The sequence below is a fragment of the Thamnophis sirtalis genome, unplaced genomic scaffold (genome assembly GCF_051295495.1).
Source record: "Thamnophis sirtalis isolate CommonGarterSnake01/CBP01778 unplaced genomic scaffold, rThaSir2_p1.2 scaffold_5, whole genome shotgun sequence".
Taxonomy (NCBI): Eukaryota; Metazoa; Chordata; class Lepidosauria; order Squamata; family Natricidae; genus Thamnophis; species Thamnophis sirtalis.
In genome coordinates this window covers 32,388,518-32,399,329 of record NW_028261385.1, presented here as the reverse complement: position 1 = coordinate 32,399,329, position 10,812 = coordinate 32,388,518, and the positions used below count along the sequence as shown (strand labels likewise).

At 37.8% G+C, this 10,812-nt stretch overlaps 1 protein-coding gene across 1 annotated transcript in view; it reads left to right on the top strand.

Moving 5' to 3' along the window:
- The first annotated feature begins 4,999 nt into the window (after window positions 1–4,999).
- LOC106546711 (interleukin-6 receptor subunit beta) overlaps window positions 5,000–10,812 on the top strand; it is a 32,195-nt gene continuing 26,382 nt past the window's right edge. Inside the window, exons 1-3 of the mRNA XM_087715715.1 lie at window positions 5,000–5,006; window positions 5,276–5,308; window positions 7,075–7,116. Coding sequence (XP_087571841.1) covers window positions 5,000–5,006; window positions 5,276–5,308; window positions 7,075–7,116 — 82 coding nt within the window. The remainder of the gene's footprint in view (window positions 5,007–5,275; window positions 5,309–7,074; window positions 7,117–10,812) is intronic.

The following is a 10,812-nucleotide window of genomic DNA, read 5'->3' as shown; positions in this document are numbered from 1 at the left end:
AAGCCAAGGGAGGGGAAATTACAAAAAGTAAGACAAAGACAATCAGACAATACGAACAATTTAAAAGCACAACAGACACAGCAAATTCGAGTAGGGGGGGGAACTCAACCCCAGGCTTGCTGGGACAGCCAGGTCTTCACGGCCGTCCGGAAGGCCTAAAGGGTGGAGAGGGTCCGAATCTCCATGGGGAGCTCGTTCCAAAGGGCCGGGGCAGCCACAGAGAAGGCCCTCCTCCGAGTAGTTGGCAGCCGACATTGGCTGGCAGATGGAATACGGAGGAGGCCTAATCTGTGGGAGGTAATCAGCAGAAGGCGGTCTCTCAAGTACCAAGGTCCAATACCATGTAGGGCTATATAAGTAATAACTATCACCTGAAGCGTATCTGGAGACCAATGGGTAGCCAGTGCAGCTCGCGGAGGATAGGTGTAACGTGGGTGTACCGGGGTGCACCCACAATCGCTCACGCGGCTGCATTCTGAACTAGCTGGAGTCTCCGAACACTCTTCAAGGGCTGCCCCATTCTTTGTCTTCTCTTTGTATAATTTTTCTTCCCCAAAAAGTAATAGTATGATTTATGTCCAATATTTGGAGGAATACATATCTAACCCAAAATTGTGCCAAGCAATATGCCATTTGACTTTCTATTGTTAAAACTAGATAGTGCAGTAATAAGTGGACATACAATTTTTGGAAAGCTTTTCATTGCATGGCATGGAATTTTTTAGGTGGCAGTTTGAAAATTATAGAGTTAAAGTACACTTGATTTGTGGTTTAGATAATATGCTAATTCTTAAATGATAAGCTATTTTTACAAAGTAATTTAAATCTATCTGGTTGACACAGCAGATGGGGAAAAGTTTCTTGTGGGAGGTTAGAAGTTGTACTTTTCAAAGAGCTGTAATTGGTATCTGAATTCACCTCCCTCCTTAGTCTTTTTGGCCTTTGTTAATTTTTTTCTTAAGCAAAAGTTATTTAATGCTATTTTCATTTAAAACTGCTCTAAGCAGAGGGAAATGAAAATAATCAAAAAATTGATAACTCAAAACCAAAAGAGTTTATTATCATAAACTATGTGTGATAACTGATTGAATTGTTTTGTGCAGATATTATTTGAAATAAATGTTTGGACCTCTTTTTTTCCAGAATGGAGTTGAATCATCTTCTCAAATTCCAAGGTAAGAATAAATAAAAACAAACAATATATACATTGTCCATGCATTGTCCAGTGTGTATTTCAGGACTTTGAATTTTTACTGTTTTAAATTATTATTTTAATTATGCTTTGAGTGTGGAATGTGGAATTATGCTTCATATGGTTTTAGATATTTGCTACTTATTGCTTGTGGCTGTTACTGTTTCCTCCTGGAAAATGGTTTAAACTGGTTTCTCCAGCACAAATCCTAGGCTTTGTGTTGTTTAAAAATGATTAATGTGTGGATTTCTCTCTTTTAACTAGTACCTAGTAATTATTTAATTATCTACAGTATTTGTATGTTGCCTTGTGCGGGACTGTCAAGGAATATACAACACAATTAAACAATTATCAAAGCATAAGTGAGTAAATGAGGCCAACTAAAAATATGCTCTGGGTTACCTTTCAGAAAGCAGGGACAGCACATGTTAATTCTAATTTCCCGAGGAATATGTTTTATAATTAATACAACATCCCAAGAATCATTGCAAATGGCAGTGTTTCCAAATGGGCTTTTAACATTTTAAAGAGAAGTCAGGTATCATAAAGCAGCCAGTTCCATAGCTAAAATCAGTACCTTGAACAGTAAATGATGCTTTATTTTAAATAAGCTGGATCTTTCCTGTGATCTTAGCTTAGGTATGACATAAGCAGGATATACATAACTGCGGGTAAGATTGGTTCAGAACAGCCAACCTGTATTACTACTGTATTCATGAAAATTTTTGAAGATCTATATGTATATTAATGAAACATTACAGTAAAGGATAAAAAGAATGTACTTATGATTTAAATGTATGGGTTTAAAAAGTCACATAAAAAGTTACAGAAACCAAAATAAAGACATAAAAATTAATATAGTACTGCAAATGTTCCAATGTCTTGTCCTATTTTAGCAGTATTTAATTACATCAAAAGGATGGCTCAGTGGCTAAGACGCTGAGCTTGTCAATCAGAAAGGTTGGCAGTTCGGCAGTTCGAATCCCTAGCGTCGCGTAACTGAATGAGCTCCCGTTATTTGTCCCAGCTCCTGCCAACCTAGCAGTTCAAAAGTACGTTAAAAAAATGAAAGTAAAAAAATAGAGACCACTTTTGGTGGGAAGGTAACAATGTTCCGTGCGCCTTCGGCATTTAGTCATGCCGGCCACATGACCACAGAGACGTCTTCGGATAGCGCTGGTTTTTCGGCTTTGACATGGAGACGAGCACCACCCCCTAGAGTCAGGAACGACTAGCACATATGTGCGAGGGGAACTTTTACCTTTACTTACATCACATTTTGCTGTAATGCAATAATGAAACTCTTTATTTTTTGTACTGTTTTCCTTTGATGAATCTTCCATTTCTTCATTTTGCACTCACAAAGACCAGCACCGCAAGTACACCTGTGATTGGCCTCAATTGTGCATATACTACCTTCACATTAACTGACTTTAGATTGCATTAAATATGGCCTGGTATCAATTTATAAACTGTGCTAATATTGCATTATTTGAAATTGCACTAATTGCAACCTACTTGTATAAGTATATATTTTATTCTTGCTACCATATCAAAATTGAAGGACAAGGTCAAGGAATTTTCTTTAACTATGAACTAATATTTCCAATATAAATCAAATCTCAATTCTTGAGCCAGACTGTCCTCTGACTGCGGTTTAATCTTATTAACTTTCATCCAGCCCATTATTCAGCCCACTGTTTAACTTTGAAAGATAACAGATGCTTCCTTGGAGTAAGCTAATAAGAAATAATATTCCAATATGGCAGTGGAGCATTAAACAAATATCTGTATTCACTATGACTGGTGCCCTTTAGAGTAGTGGCGAGAAGGCCAGACATTCGTTTTAGATGAGACAGGCAAATAAGATTACCAATCTAAGCAGAAATCGCCCGGGCCTTCTCTTGAATTTACATTTATTTTCTCCATAGCCTTATTTGCCTACTTATGTAATAACATTATGCAAATGAGGGAGACTTCGTGGTAACACCTGACAAATCAACAAACCAAAACTATAAGGAAAGGAGTGGAGACTGTAGTGACTGTATATACAAGTGTCAGAAATTTGTTTCTATATATTACTTTGTGGATGCCAGGCAAGTACAAAGAACAAGTGGAATGGTAAACCTTTACCAAGAGCCAAGGTGGCGCAGTGGTTAAATGCAGCACTGCAGGCTACTGCTAGATCAGCAGGTCAGCGGTTCAAATCTCACCGGCTCAGGGTTGACTCAGCCTTCCATCCTTTCGAGGTGGGTAAAATGAGGACCCAGATTGTTGGGGGCAATATGCTGACTCTCTGTAAACCGCTTAGGGAGGCCTGAAAGGCCTATGAAGCGGTATATAAGTCTACTGCTATTGCTATAAGTCTACTGCTATTTAAGCAGAACACAGCACCTCACCTCTCTGATTTTGGGTATTGTAATTGAGGAACTTGCTTTATTTTGCTTTCGTCACTGGTATTTTAGATCAGTGTTTTTCAACCACTGTGCCGCGGCACACTAGTGTGCCGTGACATAGTGTAAGGTGTGCCGTGGGAAAATTACTTTATATATAGTCAATATAGGCACAGAGTTAAAATTTTTTAACATTTTCTAATGGTGGTGTGCCTCGTGATTTTTTTCATGAAAAAAGTGTGCCTTTGCACAAAAAAGGTTGAAAAACACTGTTTTAGATAGTAGTTCTGGATTGTTGTTGTTGTTAGTTGCCAAGTCATGTCCAAATCATCACAACCCCATGGACAAGGTTCCTCCAGGCCTTGCTGTCCTCCCCCATCCTCTGGAGTCCACTCAAGTTCACGCCAACTGCTTCAGTGACTCCATCCAGCCACCTCATTCTCTGCTGTCCCCTTTTTCTTTTGCCCTCAATCTTTCACAGCATTAGGCTCTTCTCCAGTGTATCCTTCCTTCTCATTAGGTGGCCAAAGTATTTGAGTTTCAACTTCAGGATCTAGCCTTCTAAAGAGCAGTCAGGGTTGATCTCCTCTAGGACTGACGGGTTTGATTGTGGATTCTGGATGATGATTTACAACTGTGGATTCAGAGCTGTATTCTTTGAAGTATTATACTGGTTTGAAAGGAAATTGGAGATCACTCTACTTATGTGGAATGGATAATTTTAATTTGGGCGCTATCCTAATATGTGGACCAAGCTTCAACATTTGCTAAATTGGCTGGGGAATTCTGGGCACAAAAGTCACCACTTTGGGAAGGCCCTTAGGTTAGGAAAGGCTTGAGATCAAAAGTTTGCCAAAACTATCACATTATTTTTCAGCCTATTATAAAACTGTTGTAATAGTTTAACATACCGAAACAAGCAAGAGTTGCCTAACGTTTATTTTTCTCCCAAAGGTGAATTAAGGAAGCTTTTATTCATTTTGTCCATTGCTTGGTCCACAGGGGGTAAGTTTTTATTCATTTAAAATCTTTTTGACCTAAGAAAGTTTAGACTGAGTTATCATTTAACTATGTTGCATAATAATTAAGGAACAAAAAGATTTGGATCAAAGTTGGCTATTCAATAAGTGACCTTTTTTTAAGTGGAGCAGTTGTAAGAAAATGTATACTGTAAACATTTTTCTAACTCTTTCCCCAGCAAAATAAATCCATGTGACTAGTTATTTTATTTTATTTTTTAAAATTCTGTCTTTTCTCAGTAGGCTATAGTCAATAGGATGCATATAGCAATTACATTAATAAAAATATTTGAAAATTGTGAACATATTAGCCACAATACGTTTTTGAGATAACTAATTGTCTGGTCCTAAAGGAAGACAGATGGAGTTAGGAATTCAGTACAAATAACCTAAAGATGGCAGGTAGGATAATTGATAGAGCCCTCATTCTACAGGACATGATGGGTTCAGTCTTCCTGTGACTATTTCTCAATTTCATTAAGCAAGTCATAACTCCCAGATGGCTCAGGGGACAAGTTATTCTCCATTCTTCAGATTTAAGCTGCTTTTGATGTTCCAATCTTGCTTTTCTTTTAGTGATTAATTGACCCATACTCTCCAAAGATTAGGCATGAGTGCCTTCTAGTGGCTGCTGGTTATTTCCAACTTACTTCTTTTTATTTTCTCCACAGTCCCTGCCCAACGCTGCTTTGTAGACAAAAAAGGTAAATGCCAACCCTATCACTTGGATCTTCTTTTTCCTGCTAAAGTTTCTCCAACTACTCTCCTAGCATTGGAGCTGAGACTGCTGTGCATGAAAGCCTTTGTGCCACTAAAGACATTTGTGTAGCGAAGAGATACTTTTTCTCTGCCTGCATTTCAATCTGAACTGATCTAAATCATACTTCCCAAATTAATTAAGAAATGAAAAGGAAAATCTTTGTATTTACTATTTAAATGTGGGAGTCTGCAACAGGATTCAAACATTCTGTAAAAAAAAAAATTATGGATTAAACAAAATGGTGGATTTATTCAAGTAAATAATATGCAATACATAAATGTTTATATCTGAAGACATTTCTCACCAATTGTATATATTAGGACAAATGTGAACACAATGCATAACAATTATGAAACCTATGGAAATGCAAAATAAAAAACAGCAGCAAACTGTTAAAATTGGATAGAACAAATCTGATTTTACAAAAAATATATACTGTATAATAAAGATTAAAATAGCCAAATTTAATTATTTATAAATTGAATCCCAGAATATATTACGGTCCTTATGAAAAACTATATACAATTAGAGATGCCATTGTATGGCCAGGCATGGGAAAATAGTCTGGATCCAGATTGACAAAAGAGACATGGCTGTGGGCTTTCTCCTTATATATTCAGCTATATGCTGAATCTATCTATTTATCTTTCTATGGAAGGTGGACTGCAAGAAGATAAGTATGGCTTTATAATTAGAGAAGAACCAGTAAAAAGCTATGTTAAGCTAATGATCTTTCAAATCTCTAGGGATAAAAATCAAGGAATACAGTCATGGGTTGGTTCCGGCAGTCACTACTGCCAATTTGCTCATGGGCGCACCGCGCACTCATGTGCAGTACAATAAAAATTGTTCTGCATGTGAACAGAAGCAAAAAACAAGATGAGAACCAGTTCAGGGGTATGGCAGGCCTAAGTCGCTGCTTGTTCCAAAGACCCAAGCCACCAAGCCACTACCGATTCGGCCGAACCGGTCCAAACCGGTAGGAACCCACCACTAAATACAGTGAACAAATGGGACTTCTTTAAATATGAAGAAACCAAACTCTTGATAACAGCCAGCCTTAGAATTGATTATGAAAATACTATGTGACAGATAGCTTCAGCTTTTAAGATCAAACAGAAAAGGAGGCAAAAAATTTACCATGGATTACTACCTGATAAAGTAACAATTACGACCTTGGAAAAGACGTTCAGATCTGTCTGTTCCAGGGTTATCAAACTCGTATCGTCACATCATCATCGTCCTGTCACCTATTTTTTTCCCTTTGCTAAAACAGAGGTGGGTGTGGCCAGCACATGACGCATCCAGCCCACAGGCTGCGAGATTGACACCCCTAGTCTCTACCTACAAAGATTGTGCAATAGCATCCTCTGTGGCACTCTATGGAAGCAAAAGCTAGACTTGGAAGAAGCAGAACAGAAAGTATCAATGCTAAAAAGAAAGAGGAAGAGAGGATGACAACGAGGTAGATGTACTTAATTACAGTAAGTCAGGGATGCACTGTTCAAAGGCCAGAAAGTTTAGGCTATTATCATGGAACAGATCTGTTTGTCGGATTGGTAAGAATCAATGAATTAATGGCAAATAATCAATCAATGGTGAGAAAGTGAGCAATGTGAAAATAAGTCAAGGAAAGCATTCATAATTTTAAAAGATTAGAAAAATGTCATCAATTTTTCATATCCATATTTTTCCCCTCTTCTCTTATAGTTCGTTCTGGCTGCAACTCTTCCATGTGCAAAATAAAACCAGGTGAATATCTATGCTTATCAGTATTTGAATATGCCCCAGTCCCATGCCATTTGCCAATATCTGCAAAGGCTTCCCATTTTCTCCTTAATTACAATTTCAGGTGCAGATTGTCATCTATAAAGCCTTGAAATTTCTCTCTAATTGACTTTATTTGCCCCATTAGACCTCATGGGAGTGGGGGCAGGGTATTGGTTAAAGAATGCCACCTTTTTGGATTCCGGGTGGGTGCCTTTTCTGTCATGGCACTTGCCTTCTGGAACACTTCACCATGCAAATTCAGAATGGCCCTGACCCCATTGGCCTTTAAGATCTGGCTGTTTATCCATGCCCTGAGGTCAGGAAGTAAATGAAATCCAGGGGGTTTGTTGTTGCTTTGAGGATTTTACTCTTCATTTCTTTTGTTTGCTTGTTTTTGTTGTGCTTTGTATGCTTTCTGAGGTTATTTATATAGCTTGAAACTTGAAATTCAAGTTATTTAAAAATTGAAACTTTGTTCACTGCCCAGAGTTGCTTTGTCAAGATGAACAGCCATAAAATTGAATAAAATAAATAAAATAAAATTCTTTGGATAACAGAAACGACTAAATTCCACACAACCCGTTCCAATATGGAAGTTATTCTGGAGCATTATGGGAACATCACAGGGCGGTTCCCTGATTCTAATGATATCAAGTGTTCCTGGTTAAATGAATTGGGAGAAACACACTAATATTGAACACAGTTTATCAGAAATATAGGTCAAATGTTCTCACCGTTTAAATGAAAATCTGTGAAGTGATTGTTTCACCTGCCAGTTATTAAAGAAATATTTGGTCTCTCTATTTATTACCAAAATAGAAAAAGACCAGCTGCTATAGGCAGATCATTTTGGAACACACTGGGTTAATAGGCAATTAATTTGCAGGAAATAGAAACTTGAGTCTTATGGTTTTGTAGTAGAAAAAAACAAAGATTACAATCTCTGATCCTTTCACACCGTATTCATGTACTGCATCATCTAATAAACAAATGTGAAGCAGTTCTCAGAAGTCGTCCTCTGCTTCTATTTTTAAAATTCTGCAAAGTAGCAGTTGTAATGCTAAATTCTATAGTTTTATATGGAAATAAAAAATTACTATAATCTCGAGGATCAACAAGACAATGGGTCCATACCTAACATCATCTCTACTTTACTTATTGTATAAGTAAAGAGCAGGATACCTCCATAGCAATAGCTTTTTCACTTTCCAAACCTTTATAAAATAGTATGAAGTATTTTATTTCCACCAGCACTGAAACATGGGAAACATATAAAGAATACCCTGGCTAACTGAAGAATTCAAAACATTTAAACACTGTCCCAGTCCCATCCCCTAAACTATGCCTGATCCTACAAGAGGTTGCAAAATGTATATAATGGCCTATCAGTAAACTTTCCCAATACTCCTTACCTTCTTTGCAAGAGGAAAGGATCATTGTAATCAGCATATTTCTACACGGTCTCAGGAAAGATATCAAAAATCACTGTTGGAAAAGGAAGAAAGAAAGGAACAAAGAAAACTTGGAAACTGTGAAGTAGGGTGATGTGATAGTGCCACCAATGGATTGCCTTTAAGCATTATGGAACTGGAAAAAATGAATTTTTGAATTTCTTCAAAAAATTCAAAATTTTCCATTTTTGCCCAACTACATCACATCAAATGCCACAATTTCACTCTCTCTTACATGCAAGTGGGGAGAGAGCTTCAGACAGTCACTCATGTCCTTGTCATAGCTTGACTATGCAACACTCTCTGCCTGAAATGGCCCTTGAAGACCATCCAGATAACTGAATGGGCCCAGAATGCAGGGGTGTAGTCAGTGATGGACATATTTTGATCCTTGTTTCATAAGCTCTGCTGGTTGGCCTAGATACTTGAGGGATCGCCCCCCTCTGTCTCCCATAGCATCTGCCTGCTTGGTTCAATATGAGCATTGGCATACTCACGTTTCCATCGATTATACAGTACCATCTGTTGGCATTCTGAAAGCTCCTCTTCTCCATAGCAGCACATGCCTTCTGGGATGAAGTTTTCCGAAAACTCAAGCAACTCTCACCCTGCTGGCATTTTTAAGGATAGTTTGGAGGAGACAGTTGATGCCTCTTTTCTCCATTCTAGTCCCCTCTGAGTTTGTTTTCTTTGCCATTGTTCTTTTCTTATGTGCTGTTTTGTTGGGGGCAGGCTGTATTTTAATTTTAAATGTTTTAAATCATTGCAAACCATCCATAGTCTCTAGGAATTATATATATATATATATATATATATATATATATATATATATATATATATATATATATATATATATATATATATATATATATATATATATATATATATATATATATATATATATATATATATATGTATATATATGAGGAAGTAGTAGTAGTAATAGTAGTAGTAGTAGTAGTAGTAGTAGCAGCAGCAGCAGCAGCAGCAGCAGTAGTAGTTTTGGTATAGTTTCAAATGCACCAGAGTACAGTTGTTGTTAGTTGTGAAGTCGTGTCCGACCCATTGCAACCCTATGGACAATGTACCTCCAGACCTTCCTGTTTTCTACCATCCTCTGGAGTCTATTTAAGCTCATGCCTACTGCTTCAGTGACTCCATCCAGCCACCTCATTCTTTGTCGTCCCATCCTTCTTTTGCCTCAGTCTTTCCCAACATTAGGCTCTTGTCCAGTGAGTCCTTCCTTCTCATTAGGTGGCCAAAGTATTTGAGTTTCATCTTCAGGATCTGGCCTTCTAGAGAGCATTCAGGGTTGATCTCCTCTAGGAGTGACTGGTTTGATCGCCTTGCAGTCCAAGGGACTTGCAGGAGTCGTCTCCAGCACCATAGTTCAAAGACCTCAATTCTTCAACGCTCAGCCTTCCTTATGGTCCAACTTTCACAGCCATACATTGGAACTGGGAAAACCATAGCCTTTGTAAAGTCCTTGACTTGCAACCAGTCTTGACTTATGATTGGCTGCAAGTCCTCGACTTACGCCTGACAGCCTGGCAACCAAAGGCTTGCGCCTATTGGCTAAGACGCGCCTGACTGGAAGTGGGCTTTTTACAATGTTCCTATTGGTTGCTCTGCTTGACAGCTCCCATATAAATAGCTGTCAAGCAGAGCAAAGTGCCGAAGTTGTTCCTAATCTGTTGATTGTGTTCTGTTGCAATAAAGTTGGTTAAAGTACCTCAGCGACTCCGATGCCTCTCTTTCCTGACCAGTCTTCAAAAGTCTTGACTATACACATTTTTGTTGCCAGAGTGATGTCATATATATAAAAAAACTTCAACACCATCTGATTTAGATAGACATCCACATGGCAAAACATGTCACAAAACTGTGGTCCAAATTCCAATCTTGCATACCTGCACATAATATCCTAATGCAAGTATGGAAGGATGAAGCTGATATGGTCATTTCACAGTGCAAATTTCATTATTTGGGTTTTATTTGGCTATCAGTCTAACATTGATCCTGTTGTGTTGCAAAGTCCAAACTATAATTAAAGGGAAAGTCAATAATTAAGCCTTGTTTATGCCACACACTCAGACACACATAAGTACAGTAATAATTTATTATACCAAAAAACCAGAAGTCCTGGAATGGTTCTAATAAAGTTTGTTCCTTTCTTTTGAGTTAGCCCCAGTAAGCGAAACTGCTTTTCATTTTTTGTTTCTCTAAC